The sequence below is a fragment of the Physeter macrocephalus genome, chromosome 15, assembly GCF_002837175.3.
Source record: "Physeter macrocephalus isolate SW-GA chromosome 15, ASM283717v5, whole genome shotgun sequence".
Taxonomy (NCBI): domain Eukaryota; kingdom Metazoa; phylum Chordata; class Mammalia; order Artiodactyla; family Physeteridae; genus Physeter; species Physeter macrocephalus.
In genome coordinates this window covers 33,481,744-33,499,965 of record NC_041228.1, presented here as the reverse complement: position 1 = coordinate 33,499,965, position 18,222 = coordinate 33,481,744, and the positions used below count along the sequence as shown (strand labels likewise).

At 39.5% G+C, this 18,222-nt stretch overlaps 1 protein-coding gene across 4 annotated transcripts in view; it reads left to right on the top strand.

Moving 5' to 3' along the window:
- Positions 1 to 13,037: 13,037 nt before the first annotated feature.
- The window catches only part of FZD6 (frizzled class receptor 6), a 37,357-nt gene continuing 32,172 nt past the window's right edge, over positions 13,038 to 18,222 (top strand). The window contains exons 1-2 of one of the 4 annotated variants that reach the window (XM_024129983.3): positions 13,038 to 13,162; positions 14,119 to 14,451. In XM_024129983.3, coding sequence (XP_023985751.1) covers positions 14,275 to 14,451 — 177 coding nt within the window. In that variant the 5' untranslated portion in view covers positions 13,038 to 13,162; positions 14,119 to 14,274. The remainder of the gene's footprint in view (positions 13,163 to 14,118; positions 14,452 to 18,222) is intronic. The other 3 variants (XM_028500651.2, XM_028500650.2, XM_055091215.1) reach the window with 3 other exon arrangements.

The window sequence follows — 18,222 nt, the reverse complement described above, 5'->3', positions numbered from 1 at the left end:
GTTGCGGAGCACAGGCTCCGGACGCGCAGGCTCAGCGGCCATGGCTCACGGGCCCAGCCGCTCCGCGGCATGTGGGATCCTCCCAGACCGGGGCGCGAACCCGGTTCCCCTGCATCGGCAGGCGGACGTGCAACCACTGCGCCACCAGGGAAGCCCCTATGTAAATTAATTCTTAAGCCTCAAAAGACCTAGTGAGAAATGTATTATTATTGAACTGATTTGACAGACATAGAAACCACGCCGGAGAACTGAAGGCACTTATCTAAGGTACAGAGTTAGTAAACGTCTAGCCTATGTTTTGAACTCAGGAAGTCCAAAGCTACAGCCCTGGCTATTAGCCACACTACTCTGCCTCTTGCTATCTGACGTAAAGGAGAAGATTGCCTGCAGGAACTATATATATCTTCACAAAACCTGGTAGTTGTAAATACTCCCCCAATGCCTTTCACCAGGCTCTCTTTACAGAGCCTGGGATGTCACCGAATACCTCATTCATTTTCCAGGCCTCTCCCGTCTCAAAGTTGTTTTTCTTACTTCCCGTTTCTAAGGAATTCCATTGTTATACTTAAAGATTAGAACCATGATCAGGAGAAATGTTTTAAAAGACTCATTACCCAAAGCATGGGAGCAATTAGAAAAAAAAACACAAAAAACCTCCTTTTCCAAAAGAGAATCAATTTTCCAGTATGAGAGTTTCCATCCTACCCAGGAATGAAAATGTGCATAAATTAGGTTTAGAAAAATACATGAGATGGGCTTATGCAAGAAGGCTTAACCAGGGAATCAAATGCTAAATAAAATGACAAAAGCAGATCTAATAATCATGCTTAATGTCCAAGATGTGTCGGGTTTTTTTTCCTCCATGATATAGTTTCCCTGCGGCTCATGATATTTATAAAATGTCTCAAATCACTGTTTTTCTTGTTGAATAAAATGGACTGTCAACACTTCAACCATAGGTAAAACAGTCCAACAGGAAAAAAGCCAAGGAATATATCCATTCCAACATTTTTTGCAGTCTGCTAGTGTATAGCTCTTTGGGAGAACTCCAATTGCCAAACTGGATGAAAAATGACCAAAACGTACACACTTTTCTAGAAATTTCCTCTGCCTTATCTAATTTTTCCATTAGAGCAGGAGGTAGCACTCATTTCCCTCCCATTCTGTGTGTGTTTAGAGACCTCTCGTGGGAGAGTGGGTATCCTCTATCTCTTTCCACTCCCATCCCAGTGCTAGGGATTTGACCCTAGCAGAGTAGTGTGAATGCCTGTGTGTCTGCATGCAGACCTTCCTTTTATTTTACCCATTTGTCTAACTAATTATATTATTCTGTAATCTCAACTCCTTCTTGCCTGTGGCTTTTTAAGGCCCCGATAGGGACTCCTAACTTCACCTACCCCTTTAGACTAACCATCAAGCTCTCAACAGCAAGATTCCAATCTTCTGGGAAGGTTTTCCTCTTCCTTTCTCTTTTTCTTTTCTTTTTTTTAATAGACTTTATATTTCAGACTGGCTTTAGGCTCACAGCAAAGTAGAGGGGTTAAGTATGGAGAGTTCCCATACACTCCCTGCCCTCACACACACAGCGCCCCCACTATCAACACCCCCGCCAGAGTGGTGTGATTTGTTGCAATTGATGAACCTACATTGACATCATCATCACTCAGAGATCATACTTCACATTAGGGATCACTCTTGGTGTTGTACCTTCAGAGAGTTTTAGCAGATGTCTAATGCTATGTATCCACCAGTATAGTATCATGTAGAATAGTTTCACTGCCCTAAAAATCCTCTGTGCTCTTCCTATTCATCCATCCTTCCCCACTAATCCCTGGCAACCACCGATCTTTTACTGTCTCCATAGTTTTGCCTTTTTCAGAATGTCATAGAGTTGGAATCATAGTATAGTTCTATAGCTTTTTCAGATTGTCTTCTCTCGGTATTATGTATTTAAGATTCCTCCATGTCTTCTCATGGCTTGATAGCTCATTTCTTTTTAGAACTGAATACTATTCCATTGTCTGGATGTACCACAGTTTATCTATCCATCCACCCACTGTCTCAGTCAGCTTGGGCTGCGATAGCAAAACACCATAAACTTGGAGGCTTAAACAACAAACATTTATTTCTCACAGTTCTGGAGCCTGGGAAGTGCAAGATCAAGGCATCAGTGGATTCGGTGCTCTTCCTGGCTCACAGATGGCTGCCTTCTGGCTGTATCCTTACATGGTAGAAAAAGAAAGCTCTGGTGCCCTTCTTCCTCTTGCAAGGAACTAATCCCATCATGGGGGCTCCACCCTCATGTCCTCATCTAAATCTACTTACCTCCCAAAGACCCCACCTCCTAATAACATCACATTAGAGGTTAGGGCTTCAACATATGAATTTGGGAGTGGGGAGGGGACACAAACATTCAGTCCCTAACACAACTGAAGGACATTTTGGTTGAATCCAAGCTTTGGCTATCACAAATAAAATTGCTGCAAACATCAGAGAGCAGGTTTTTGCATGGGCATAATTTTTCAACTTATTTCGGTAAATACAAGGGGGTATGATTGCTGGATCATATGGTTGTATGGAAAGTTACCGACCAGGGTCCCTGGACACTTTAATCAATAGAAATTGATAAGAGGTCAGACAAGGAATTCAGGCAAGACTTTACTGGGACTCATGCTGCAGCATGAGGGAGGGAAAACAAGTATGAGGTGCCCTTGTTTGCTCCCCGAGGGGTGGCAGGGGGTGGGCTGGTTCTTTAAATAGGGGGTGGGTGGGAGTGGATTGGTGGGTCAGGCTGGAGGGGCGGCTTAGGTGGTCCGCCCACCTCCTCGTGATGCTGTGTTCAGGGATCGTGCACAGTGTCCTGCTTTTGCTCCTGGCACCTCAGAAGTGGCAGCTGGGTTTGGCCTTTTTGTATCTTGTTGTTCATGATTTACCCCAGCTGCACATGCACGCAGTTATTTTTAGTCCCTTGTAGTTTCTTTGTATTCTGTTGCTGGAGGAGATCTTTGTCCAGGTGCAAGCACTGCAGCAAAGGGTCCCAGGTTCCAGGTCCCATCCTATCTCAGTAAGAGTATGTGTAGTTTTGTAAGAAACTGCCACACAGTCTTCCAAAGTAGCTGTACCATTTTTCATTCCCACTGGCAACTGAATGAGAATTCCTGTTGTTCCACATCCTTGTCAGCATTTGGTGTTGTCAGTGTTCTGGATTTTGGCCATTCTAATAGACGTATAGTGGTATCTCATTGTTGGTTTTAGTACTGTGTTTTTCTTTTTTCTTTTCTGTTGTATATATATACTACATTGTAAGATTTTCCTACAAAATGTTTTTATAAAAGTAATATGTGCTCTATAAAAGTCCCCTTTGCACATCAGCCTCTGCCTTAGACTCTAATATTCTAACCAGCCACAAGGGACCCAACATCAACAGTTTCTTATACCTCCTTAGAAGTATATCTTTTTATCTCTCCTCTGCATCTCTATCCCTCCCACCATGTCCTTGTCTCACCCAACTCAAGCCTAGACCTGTCAGTGTGTTTTTGTTTTTAAATAATTAAATTTATTTAGGAAAACTTTCTGTAACTTTCATATTTGTTTTATAATTACAGTAAGCCCAGAGAAATGATTTTATAATCTCTGGTGTCTCTGGTTGTTGAAGTACCCATGTAATTCTCTTACTGTCATTTTTGCTACAGTGGATTTATTCAGCAAATTCAAATACAATATTTATTTTATCCAGAGTTTTTACTAAAATGGAAATATTTTATTCATAAAGTTCCTGTTTAAATCACCTCTCTTTTTAAAATAAAATATTATCCTTAAGATTGTAATCCATTCAATTTGAGCAAAAGTATAGTTATTTAAGTAAAAAGTACATGTTCAAATTAAAAATGAAAGTAATCATATGAAATGATACATAAAAAGAGATTGAAATTGACCCAAGTTTTTATTGTGGTTTTAGATGTTCATTAGTAGGTTTATTTGGAGGCTGAATCCACCTTGAGTGTGGATTCTACTTTCTGATAAGGCAGTGTGGGAAAGAAAATCCACCCAATGGAAGAGGGTGATAAAGACCACCTCCCCATCCCCCATCCTCACCCTCCACCTCCACCCCAATGGGAAGAAATGCCTCATCATTAATGGAGAAGGTGAAGGGCCAGGCCAAGCAATGTGGGAGAAGGACTTCCTTTTCCCATGAACTCTCCCTTTGGCAGCAAGGACCTCTAGATTGGAGGAAGGGGTGGAGGGCCAAAGACTGGCACGGCTTTCCCTGGCTTGAAGATTTCTGCAACAAGAACGGGCATGTACGTGTCCTGCTCAGCACTCCATTTCCCCTCAAATAATTAATCAAAGTTTTAAGCTTTGCCAAAGTTTTACAAACAAAAGTTAACTAGTTCTACAAGGTTTATTATTAATAAGAACATAGGTCAGTAACCTCACCTCCCGTTATTTCTCCTTACCTAGAGGAAATCAGTTAGACTCTTTTAATTGTTATTAACTGCCTCGAAGTCCACCTGAATTACTCCATTTCTCCGGCCTCCACTATCTTGCTTTCCTCCTTTCAAGAGGAATGAATTCTGATTGTAAGTTTCTTGAAGCTTACAAATTTTAGGGACTCTTTTTAAGAGAAGGTCAGATTTCAAATGTAAAATTAAATGGAGCTCTGAGGCTTGAGCTTCATTAGCTTCATGGTAAATCTGCCTCTGCCTTCCAGTGAAAACACACAAGCCCTATTGTTTTAAACTATCCTGTTTCCCAATCCACATACCATGAATGGAACGCCATATCTCTCAAAAATTTTACATTCCAGTTGCTTCCGAAAGCCCACCTCCTCTATAAAATCTTTTCTACTGAACAGCAGAAACAGTGATATTTCTTTAATTCCAGTTTCTCTAAAATTTAATTCCATATTTTCCTCCACTTATCACCCTACAACACATACTTATCCCAAATGTTTTAAGTCACTTTTAGAAAATGACATATAGTCATGAGCAGCCCATGATGCACAATTAGGTATAAAGTTGGCTTTGCATATCAAGGGACATTAGTTATTATCGTTATCATTACATTTGAGGCAGAAGCCCTTTTCTAGGTGCAAAAAGATTTAGGGAAATACAATTTCTAGTATTTGACTTAATATAGCTGATTGGCTAGAAAAAGGGACAAAATATTAAATATTAAAGATGACCAGATGGAAGGTAGTGAAGCCACTAAAAACAAAACCAAGTAGGGTAAAATCACAGGCACAAAATGCAACTCAAAGCATTAGCAGAGCTGAAGCTGTTTTTCGTGTGCATTATGAAACTCTTTATCTGCAAATGACAATACCAGAGCTCCAACAAGGCAGTCTTATACATCAAACTGTCATGAAAATATGTGGCTCTTTCCTGCAGTGTCATGTTACTACCAAAATTTTTATTTTCCAGTAATACTGGAGGTAGTAATTAGAAGGTGTATTATTTCTGGCCAACCATAATGGATACAACCACAGCAAAAGGTTAATTGTTATGCTACAAACTCTGCAGTAATTAGCTTTTTTTTTTTTGAATAGATGTTTATTGTAGTATAATTGCTTCACAATACTGTGTTAGTTTCCATTGTACACCAAAGTATTTGATCTATGTTTCAGCTTTAGTTATATATTGCTGCAAGTTAAACTAGCCCCAAACATTGTGGCTTAAAATAACAATTATTTATTTATTTATTTACTAGATCTTTATTGGAGTATAATTGCTTCACAATACTGTGTTAGTTTCCATTGTACACCAAAGTGAGTCAGCCATATGCATACATATGTCCCCATATCCCTTCCCTCCCATCCTCCCTATCCCACCCCTCTAGGTCATAAGGTTCCCGTGAACCTAGTTGCAGGGCAGTAATTAGCTTTTAAAGCAGGGCTCCACAGGCAACATACTTCAAGTGAAAGCTTTTAAATAAAGGTTATCCTCGATGTTGTGCCCGTAGACTCCCCCAAATTAAGTCAATAAGCCATCAAATTCACACGTGTCACCTGGAGGGACTGGAGCCATGGGGAGAGCTTTCAAGGGTTAGACCAAGACGAGTTTGGGAGGAAACTTCAGGAGGGAAGTAGCCCATGCAGCCCAAGTTCCTCTCTTTCCCTCTGTTCTTTTCTATGCCTCTGCTCAGTTCAGACTCCTCCAGTGGAGGTCCCCCTACTGCTGTTTGCTCCCCAGCCCCCTAACGCCTGGGCATCAGGTGAGTGGTCACAAGCAGGCCTACCCACATGTTTGTAGGCCCCAGGCAAGAGTACAAAGGAGGGCACGGTGCTCTATTTATTTATTTTTTTTATGGAAGTATAGTTGATTTACAGTGTTGTGTTAATTTCTTTTGTACAGCCAAGTGATTCAGTTATACATGTATATATATTCTTTTTCATACTCTTTTCCATTATGGTTTTTCCATTCAGGATACTGAATATAGTTTCCCATGCTATACAGTAGGACTTTGTTTTTATCTATGTTATATATAGTAGTTTGTATCTGCCAATCCGAGACTCCTAATTTATCCCTCCCCCACCCCCTTTCCCCTTTGGTGGCCATAAATTTGTTCTCTATGTCTGTGAGTATGTTTCTGTTTTGTAAATAAGTTCACTTGTGTCATATTTCAGATTCCACGTGTATGGGATATCATATGGTATTTGTCCTCTTTCTGACTTCACTTAGTATGATAATCCCTAGGTCCATCCATGTTGCTGCAAATGGCATTATTTCATTCTTTTTATGGCTGAGTACTAGTATTCCATTGTGTATATATACCTTATCTTCTTTACCCATTCATCTGTCAGTAGACATTTAGGTTGTTTCCATGTCTTGCCTATTGTAAATAGTACTGCTATAAACATTGATGTGAATGTATCTTTTCAAATTATAATTTTGTCTAGATATACGCCCAGGAGTGGGATTGCTGGATCATATAGTAACTCTATTTTTAGTTTTTCTGGAACCTCCATACTGTTTTCCATAGTAGCTGCACCTCTATGTTTACATAGTTAAAAGTCATAAATCAAGCTAACAAACTGTTAAATAAAATATGTTCTCAGTCTTCCTACCCTTATCCTAAGATAAAAATTTTTGTAAAGTATAAAGCTATATTTTAATGAGTATGGACAAGCTATCAGTGATGAAAAAATTTAATTATTATTGTGTGTGTCTGCATAGTCTCGTGATAGGCTGTAGATGTTCGGATAAGTAATAAAATAAAAATTCACACAACTTACTGTATGAAATTTATTTTCTCCCGTTCATTTCAGCAAAATCATTTAATGATGCTGTTATAATCATGATTTTCATATTGATATAACCAGTGTCCTATTAATAATAATGCCAAATTACATAATATTGTAGCTTTGGAATTTTTAAATTTAATTTCTTGGAGAAACTTTGTTCCGCTAAGGCAGTAGCAGTTGGAATGTCAATCAAATTCTTAAATCAATACTTATTTTAGAAAATGAAGGATTGGGGTTTCTGGTCTGGCATGTAAAGAGTATAGAAGCCATCACTCCATCCTAACAAGTAAAAAGCTGAACAAACTGAAAATCAACAACTCTTCTTAGACTTGTTAGAGAATTGAGATCACAAAGCAAACTGCTGCTCCCAAAATTGGAGAGACAAACAGGCAGACACAGAGAATCACAACTTACTGGGCAGAAACCTCCAGGGGAACCAGTAGGCGATATGAAAACCTGAACTGTAATAGATGAACTCCTGGAGACTCAGTGCAGAAGACTGCTAGCGTTAAAAACTCCATAGGGACCCAGTATTTGGGGGATACCCACACTTTTGTGAGTTTTATTTTCTGAAGCTCTACCAGATTCTCACAGTGAATATTGGAGAAAAAGCCCCTTACGTTTCTGGCAGGGAGGAAAAAAAAGGAAAAAATTTGAAATATGTCAGAGCATTCTGTTCTTAACCAGACCTGCTCTTCAGAGAAATTATCTTACGAAAGGTTAATCTATTGGGGTTTTATCAGAGCCTAACTGACCAGGGGGAAGAGAAATACCCAATCCCAGCCCACTCTAGCCATACTATCCCACCTAATGGGGGTATAAACTGAGAAGCACTTGTGAAGTTCATAGCCCAAGGCCACAGGCTCACTAAAAGACTGAGACCTAATCATAGGTCTATAGAATGCTTCCCACACCACCCCTACCTTAACACCACAGCACTGGAGCCTTGTTTACCCAAGTTCCTTTTACCCAGTACATCATGTCTGACTTTCAATAAAAAGTTACATGGCATTCTATAAAGCAAAAAACCCAATTTGAAGAAACAGAGCAAGCATCAGAACCAGACTCAGATACGGCAGTAATGTTGGAATTATCAGACCAGAAATTTAAAATAGCTATGATTAATATGCTAAGAGCTGCAAGTGAAAAAGTAGACAACATGCAAGAGCAAATGGATAATGTAAGCAGATAAATGGAAATTCTAAGAAAGAATCACAAAGAAACGCTAGAGATCAAACACAGTGTAATGGAAATGAAGACTGCCTTTAATAGGCTCTTTAGTAGACTGGACACAGTTGAGGAAAGAACCTCTGAGCTTGAGGATATGTCAATACCAACTTCCGAAACTGAAAAGCAAAGAGAGACAAAAGATTGAAAAAAAAATTGAATAGAATGTTCAGGAACTCTGGGACAACTACAAAAGTGTAACATATGTGTAATGGGAATACCAGAGGAGAAGAAAGAGAGAAAGGAACAGAAGAAATATTTGAAGAAATAATGGGGCTTCCCTGGTGGTGCAGTGGTTGAGAATCCGCCTGCCAATGCTGGGGACACGGGTTTGAGCCCTGGTCCAGGAAGATCCCACATGCCGCGGAGCAACTAAGCCCGTGCACCACAACTACTGAGCCTGTGCTCTAGAGTCCGTGAGTCACAACTACTGAGCCTGCGTGCCGCAACTACTGAAGCCCATGAGCCTAGAGTCCATGCTCTGCAACAAGAGAAGCCACTGCAATGAGAAGCCCGTGCACTGCAAAGAAGAGTAACCCCCGCTCATCGCAACTAGAGAAAGCCCATGCGCAGCAACGAAGACCCAACACAGCCAAAAATAAATAAATTAAATAAATAAATTAATTTTTTTAAAAAAAAGAAATAATGACTGAGAATCTACCCCAAATTAATGTCAGGCACCAAACCACAGATATAGGAAGCTCATAGAACACCAAGCAGGATAAATGCAAAAAACAAACATTACACCTAGGCATATCAAATGCATACTGCAGAAAATTAAAAATAAAGAAAAAATCTTGAAGCCAGAGTGGGGGAAAAATCTTACCTATGGAGGAGGAAAAACAAGAATTATATCCAACTTCTCCTCAGAAATCATGCAAGCAAGAATAGACTGGACTGAAATATTTAGGGTTAAGAGAAAAACCCCACCAACCTAGAATTCTGTATCCTGCAAAATCATCCTTCAAAAGTTAAGGAAAAATAAAGACTTTCTCAGTTCAACATTGAGGGAATTTGTTGCCTTGCAAGAAATGTTAAAATAAGCTCTTCAGAGAAAACGAAAATTATATATGTCAGAAACATGATTTAATAAAGGAAGGAAAGCATTAGAGAAAGAATAAGTGAAAGCAAACTAAAAGTTTTATTTTTCTTATTCTTAATTGATTTAAGAGATAACAGTTCTTTCAAAACAGTAATAGCAACTACATATTCAATGATTATAGCTTATGTATAAGTGAAATAAATGACAGCAATAAGGCACTTGCACAACTGCTGAAGCAGTATAGTGTTACTTGAAAGTGGACTTGGATGAGTTGTAAACATATATTGCAAACAATAGGGCAACCAATATTATTTAAAAAATGTAAAAAAAGAAGTATATTGATATGCTAAGAAAGGAGAGAAAATGGAATTATACAAAATGCTCAATTAAAACCACAAAAAGCAGAAAAAGAGTGGAAGGAAAAAATAGCAACAAGACCAAGGGCAATGAATAGAAATAGTATTATAATCCAACTATATCAATAATCACTATAAACATCAATGGTAAAAATCCACTAATTAAAAGGCAGAGATTATCAGAGTGGATGAAAACACAAGCCCCAACAATGTGCTGTCCACAAGAAACCCATTTTAAAAATAAAGACACATATATATTAAAAGTAAAGGAATGGAGAAAGATATGCCACACTTACACTAATCAAAAGAAAGCTGGAGTAGCTATATTAATTTCAGAAGAGCAGACTTCAGATTTATCGTAGGTATACAAGGCTGATTCAACATTTGAAAATTCATGTAATCCATCACATCAACAAGCTAAGGAAGAAAAATCATATAATCATATCAATATATGCAGAAAAAAACACTTGATGAAATCCAACACCCATTCAAGATAAAAACTCTCAGCAAACTAGGAATAGAGGGGAAGTTCCTCAACTTGCTAAAGAACATCTACAAAAAACCTACAGCTAACATCATCCTAAAAAGCTAGAAGCTTTCCTGCTGAGATGAGGAACAGGCAAGAATGTTCCTTCTCACTACAGTATTCCTTTTCAACATTGTACTGGAAGTCCTAGCTAATGCAATAAGACCAAAAAAAAAAAAAAGAAAGAAAGAAAGAAAGAAAAAGTATACAGATTGGGAGGGAAGAAATAAAATTGTTTCTGTTTATAGATGACACGACTGTCTATGTGGAAAATCTGGAAAGATCTACTAAAAAACTCCTGTAACTAATAAGTGATTATAGTACGCTTGCAGGATACAAGGTTAACATAAATCTCATCGCTTTCCTTTATACCAGCAATGAACAAGTGAATTTGAAATAAAAAATATAAAACCAATTAAAAACAAACAAATAAACAACTCCAATACCATTAACATCCCGAAAAATGAAATACTTGAGTATTAAACTAACAAAATATATATAAGATCAACATGAGGAAAACCACAAAACTCTCATGGAAGAAATCAATGAATAAATCAATAAATAGAGATAGTTGATGCTCAGGGATAAAAAGACTCAATATTGCCAAGATGCTAGTGCTTCCCAAATCTATTGATCTATAGATTTAATGAAATCCCAATCAAAATCCCAGCAAGTTATTTTGTGGATATTGACAAAATGACTCTAAAGTTTATACAGAGAAGAAAAAGACCCAGAATAGCCAACTCCATATTGAGGAATTGAGGAAGAACAAAGTTGGAGACTGACACTACCGACTTCAAGATTCACTACAAAACTACAGTAATCAAGGCAGTGTGGTATTGGTGAAAGAACAGACAAATAGATCAATGGAACAGAATAGAGAGCCCAGAAATAGACCCATATAAATACAGTCAACTTATCTTTGACAAAGTAGCAGAGGCAATACAATGGAGCAAAGATCATCTTTTCAACAAACAGTGCTATAACAACTGCATATGCAAAAAAAGAAATAAATCTGGTCACAAATCTTACACCTTTCACAAAGATTAACTCAAAATGAATCACAGACCTAAATTTAAACACAAAACTATAAAACTCCTAGAAGATAACATAGGAGAAAATCTAGAAGTCCTTGGGTTTGTGATGACTTTTTAGATACAACACCAAAGGCACGATCCATGAAAGAAAAAATTAACAAACTGGACTTCATTAAAATTAATAACTTCTGCTCTGTGAAAGATGAAGTCTAAAGAATTAGGCGTTAAACCACAGACTGGCAGAAAATATTTGCAAAAGATATACCCGATAAAGGATTATTATCCAAAATATACACAGGACTCTTAAAACTCAACCATAAGAAAACCAACAACCCAATTAAAAGGCCAAAGACCTTAACAGACACCTCATCAAAGAAGATATACAAATGACAAATAAGCACATGAAAAACTGCCCATATCTTATTTCATCAGGGAAATGCAAATTAAAATAGAGATATCACTAAACACCTATTAGAATAGCCAAAATCCAGAACAGTAACAACATCAAACCTTGGTGAGGGGTTAAACACCAGGAACTCTCAAGCATTGCTGGTGTGAATGCAAAATGGTATAGGCACTTTGGAAGACAGTTTAGCACTTTTTTTTTCTTTTATAAAACTGAATATACTTTTACCACATGATCCAGCAATCTGGTTCCTTGCTATTTACCCAAAGGAACTGAAAACTTACTTCCACACAAAAACCTGCACACAGATGTTTTTTATAACAGCTTTATTCATAAGAGCCAAGACTTGGAATCAACCAAGATGTCCTTCAGTAGGTGAATGGATAAATAACCTGTGGTCCATCCAGACAATGCAATATTATTTATCACTAAAAAGAAATGAGCTATCAAACCATGAGAAGACATGAAGGAATAGTACTGAGTGACAGTGGCCAGTCTGAAAAGGCTACATACCGTACGATTCCACTGGAAAAGAGAATGTATGACATTCTGGAAAAGATCAAACTTGGTGACCGTATGAAGATCTGGTGATTTTCAAACGTTAGAGGGAAGGGATGAATAGGTAAGCACTGTGAGATGACGTGTGGCACAGCTGGTACTAAAAACTGGGTTGACTCCTAAAGCAGTTGAACTTTCTATTACGGTTCTGCATCAATAAACCATAGGACCTGCCAGGGCTGAAATCCCATTGCCATCTGTGCCTCCAGTTGGTGACCAGACTCCCTGAATTAATAAAAGCGTTTCTTGGTTTTGTTTTTTTAAGACAGATACCCGGCAAGTTACCCACTCTCCAACTAAGGTCACTTGGGCAACTGACTTTCCAGAGCAAATTGGCCCCGTTTAAGAATTTTTGGCTCCTGAAAATCGGAATAAATTGGGTTCTTCTAAAAGAAGCTTTATTTGGGATTCTTGGCTGGGCAGCACATAAGAGACGGCAAAGTGGAGAGGGGTCCCCGGCCCAACAGCTGGACCCCGAAACCGCGACACCGTTCACCCCGGCCCGGTAGGGCCGGCCCAGAACCAGGCCCGGCCGGCGCAGCGCGGGCGGGGCCCGGGCGGAGAGCCAGACCCGCCGCTGCCGCCGCGAGCCGTGACCTGCCCGCCAGACCTGGCGGCGCAGTCTCGCGGGATTCCTCAGCTCTCGCTCCCGGTGCGGCTCCTGAGGTGGCTAGAGTCCCGGACACTCCCGGGAGCCGTCTCTGGTCGCGGGGGTACGGTGGGCTGGACTGGGACGGGGAGGAAGGTTCCTTCGACCGCCGCCCGAGGTGAGGGTCCTCGGGCCCCGACTGGGCGGGCAGCCGCGGCCGGGCGGGTGCCGGGGTGAGCGGGGGCGGGCCTCGAGGGGTGCGGGGCGGGCGGGGGGCGCGCGCTTGGAGCCGCAGGTGCGGGGAAGGCGGCGGCGGCGGGACGGTCCGCACCGGCCGAAGTTTTCCCGGAAGTTGGGGAAAGGCGATGCCGGTCCCCGCGGGACCAGGGGCAGGTGCCCGGCGCTGGGCCCGGGGCAGGTGCCCGGGGGTGGGGCGAGTTGCCCTGCCTGGCGCTGGAAGTCGGGCCACCGGTGTGTGTTGGGGGATGGGATGAGGGCGTGCGATTATTCGTGGCTCCGGGCCCACAGCCTCCCTCCCACCGAAACTCCGTCGCCGCCGCGGGACAGCTTTGCTCATTTTCCTTTTCCGTGAGATCGCTAATCCCCCCAGCCCTTGAATACTAGTTTCGCTCCTCTGCAGTAGGAATCCTGGAAGTCTCCCTCTACTTGGCATTTTTAAAAACGTAAAAGTATGTCTCCAGAAGAGTGCCACAAAAACTGGCCGTTTAGAGTCTTTAAAGAATTGAAGAACTCATGAGATCTTAAGGAATTTCCCTGGGACTCGGTTTTCTTGTGCGTAATAAGGTAGCCAACAGGGGCTTTTAGATTTTACAATTCTATCAGCCCTCCTTAACTTATTCCCACCCCCACCATTTTCTCCATCTCACTCACCCAGTGCCCCCCTTTTACCCTGTGTTCCGTACAGCGCAAGCCTCCTATCATCCGTTCCCTAGAGATGAGACTTCCTCAGCCGGCGGTAGATTCTGTGCCAAGGCAGGTGGAAGAGGATCTCGATGGGACGAAATTTTCCGTCGTGTTAGTTACCTAGGGTGAAAATCTTAACTCTGCACTTTGACGTACGCATTTGAGTCTATGACAAACATTGTTGATACACCCTTTTGGTTGTTTTTACAGTAACTGACCCAGAACTCATTTTCAGGAAAAAGGGCTTCCTTCAAAATGGTAAAATAATTAAACGAGGAATTTGAGCATTTTATCTTTGGATGGAAATCTGAGAATGAAAAGAGCGATTAATCCAAGCCATGTGGTAAAATTAGGAATTTGAAGAGAATGGAAATGTTTACATTTTTGTGGACATGTATTTTTCTGCCCCTCGTACGAGGGCACAGTCTTTTCACCTGTGAACCAATTACTGTTCCCAGATGTATGAAAATGGCCTACAACATGACATTTTTCCCTAATCTGATGGGTCATTATGACCAGAGTATTGCGGCTGTGGAAATGGAGGTGAGTAGTTCTTCGTATCTTTATGGAAAAATAGTTTATGCTCTGTTCTGGAATAAACTATAAGTAGGACCTTTTTTAAAAAAAAAAACAAAACACAGACACAGTAAGGGATTTCTTCAAGTTGTATATAAGTCCTACTTTGAATAAGTCCCTTTGAGAATTAAATCTCCCTACTAACTTATGCTCGTGTACATCTGTGGCCCTGCTTAGTGGATTTGCTTAAGATCGGGTTCATTTTATACGAAGTATAGTTATGAATGATTTTGCAATGTCTTGCACCTGTCAAATATTTTGCTCTCCTGAGTAAATTATGGTAGTTCCTCTAGAAATGTGAATTCTGAATTTTTCCTAATTGATTGAACGTATAATCTATATTGCCTGGACTAAAAGTGCTTGGATTACATATATTTTCATAAGTAGTTGTTATGTTCACTTGTCCCTGTTTTTCTGAAGCAAATCAATGACTAGAAGATTTTGGGGCTGTAGATAGTGTTTTGCTAAAAAGTGACTTTTTCTTTAAGCATAGTGCTTCAGTATTTGTAAGATACCTGTTTAAAAAAAAAGAAAAAGAAAAACACACGTCAGGGAAGGAGCAGAGTGACACTAAAGATTGCCTCAGATGCCTCAGTTACCTGCCTCTGGTTTAGAGATACGCAGATTGCTAGGGAGGTGTGGGAAGAAAGATTTACCTGTAGAAACTTGTCCTCTCCTACAGATCTGTTAGGTGGATAACTTTCACGAAGGAAAGAAGACAAATGTTTCTGTAGTTTTTTTCCAGAAAAACTGAGGATGGTAAAGGCTTTTTCCCCTCAGATTGTTTCTAAGAGTTGAAACCCTGGCAATTTTAATATAGACACAGCTTTAAAAACTGACCAGACTTGATTTCGCAGCTTCTAAAGTCTTCCATTGTTGTTTAGTTGAATAGTTGTCCAGCTACCTCATTGTAGACTCATGTCTAAAATAGGAAGGCTTTTGAATGCTAAGTAGAAGTACTTTTAAAAGATATTGCAGGTTATATTACTATAATCTTTTTCCATAGTTTTTCAAACCAGTGCAAGGTGTCTTTTTGACCATTGCGAACAGATGATGTGGTGAGACTTCCATTGTTTAATCAGAACCATTTTGATTGTTTAATCTGATTAAATAAAGTATGTAGTATGAGTAACTTCAAGGAATAATTATAACCTTCATTCACATTTTTTCTGATGTTTTATAACTCATACCTTACAGAGTTCTTAAAAATTTTTTTAAATCTGGTGTCCTTTTTGTATAGTAGCTACATGCATTTTGAATGCTGACATTGACCTTATAAATTCAGATAATTTAGAATTCCTTATCATAGAGTACCATTATGAAGAAAGGGAGAGATGCATCCCTGCTATTAAATACTGTAATTATAAGATGATAAGAACTAGTTTTTGTTCTAGACATGTCTTTTTAAAACCAATTGATTCTGACCCAAAAAAGGTTATTTTTTCATTTACTTAGCTTCTTTCCCAGGTAGTTTTGTGTCGACTTGATATCAAGAAGGCATTTTTGTTCTTACCTCCTTTATTTGATTGCTGACATTACTAATCTCTTCATTTTATAATCTACACTTTCTCTTAGCCTTTACTATTAAGTTTTATTCCATAAATCACATTTCAGTTGGTTTAAGGATATAAAAGAAAGCCATCAAGCCGTCATTTAATACCAGCATTAACCTAAGTTTACAAAAGAAGAAAGGGAAATGGAAAGGCAAAATAGTATCAACCTAAATCAGACTTTAAATCTCTATAAATTATCCTTTTGGTCCATTGTATTACGCTTTTCCTATTGCCCCGTTCTTATTTGTCCTTAGCCAGTGGCATTCTCTTTTAGTTCCTGTATTGAATGTCCAAATTTTATAATTCGAGAGTGACTTAAATATCATGCAGAGCTTCTTATCCTCTTTTGTGCCATTGACCCATTCTCAGAATTTTAAAATTTAAATAACATGAGTAGGATTACAAAGGAAACCAATTATATTGAAATATACATCTATTTATAGCCCAGGTTAGGAAGCTTTGAGCCTGTCATTATATAGGTGAAGAAACTGAAGCCCAGGAAAGTTATGATTTGTCCAAGATCTGAGCACTATAATCTGATGCAGTCTTCTCTGTCAACATGGACCATAATGTCATCTTTAACGGTTTTTGTGGGGTGTTTTTTTTATCCTTGACCTTATTAGATAAAAAAGAAAATATTTCCTAAGATTAGAATGTCCTGTGTTAATTTCAATCTTTGCTGCTTCTTCCTAAACTTCATTTTGATAAAAATTAAGCTGGGAGATTTTTTTTTAACCTCTAATCAGCTCTACCTTTCTGTTTCTCATCCATGCCTTGAATACAAAGTCTTGTCAAAATTTTTAGATCAAAAATAAAATCCTTTGGCTTCAGCCTGTCCCCTCCAGTGGTGCCAAAGTGATTTCAGTAAAATGCAAATCCGTGCAGTCCACTCGGGTTAAAATTCTTCACCGTTTCCCTAAAGCTGGAAAAATAAAGACCTGACAAGTGCGGCACCTAAGGTTCTTTATATGAGACCCTGCCTTCCTGTCCAGCTTCCCATCTCGTTGCTTCCCATGTTACACACTCTGCTTCGGCCAAGCTGACCTGTTTGTAGATGTAGAACTCAGATCCATATTACTCCCTCTCACTTCCGTACAGTTGCACATATTGTATCCACTGCCTCCTGGGCTCCTTACCTACCCTTCTTCATCTGCTCAATTTCTTTACATCTCAGTTAAAGCAATAACTCTGTGTTTAGCGAAGCATTCCTTTCACCTTTCTCCCAAGCATATTTAATCAGCTCAATCTCTACACTCTGATAGTACATAATATATACAACTGTTCTTATACTTACCGTGCTGTATTGCACTTATTTACATGACTCTCTCCCTAGCTTTTGAGGTTGTTGAGACTAGGGATGTTTATTCATTTCTATGTCTAATGCCTAGTACAGTGTACAGTGCCTCTGAGCATGGTAGATGTTCAGTGAAGGCTAAATAAAGGAAAAGGAGATGTTTCTTATTCTAATAAATCAATGAGAATTTTCCCTCCAAATCTGTACCTTCCACCTTTATCTTCTGCAGAGTCTACGTGAAAGGCACTAATATTTTTATTTTTTATTTTTTTATTTTTTATTTTTTTAACATCTTTTTTGGAGTATAACTGCTTTACAATGGTGTGTTAGTTTCTGCTTTATAACACTGTGCATCAGTTATACATATACATATGTTCCCATATCTCTTCCCTCTAGCGTCTCCCTGCCTCCCACCCTCCCTATCCCACCCCTCTAGGTGGTCACAAAGCACCGAGCTGATCTCCCTGTGCTATGCGGCTGCTTCCCACTAGCTATCTATTTTACGTTTGGTAGTGTATATATGTCCATGCCACTCTCACTTTGTCACAGCTTACCCTTCCCCCTCCCCATATCCTCAAGTCCATTCTCCAGTAGGTCTGTGTCTTTATTCCCATCTTACCCCTAGGTTCTTCATGACCTTTTTTTTTTCCTTAGATTCTATATATATGTGTTAGCATACGGTATTTGTTTTTCTCTTTCTATCTTACTTCACTCTGTATGACAGACTCTAGTTCCATCCAGCTCACTACAAATAACTCAATTTCGTTTCTTTTTATGGCTGAGTAATATTCCATTGTATATATGTGCCACATTTTCTTTATCCATTCATCTGTTGATGGACACTTAGGTTGCTTCTATGTCCTGGCTAGCATAAATAGAGCTGCAATGAAC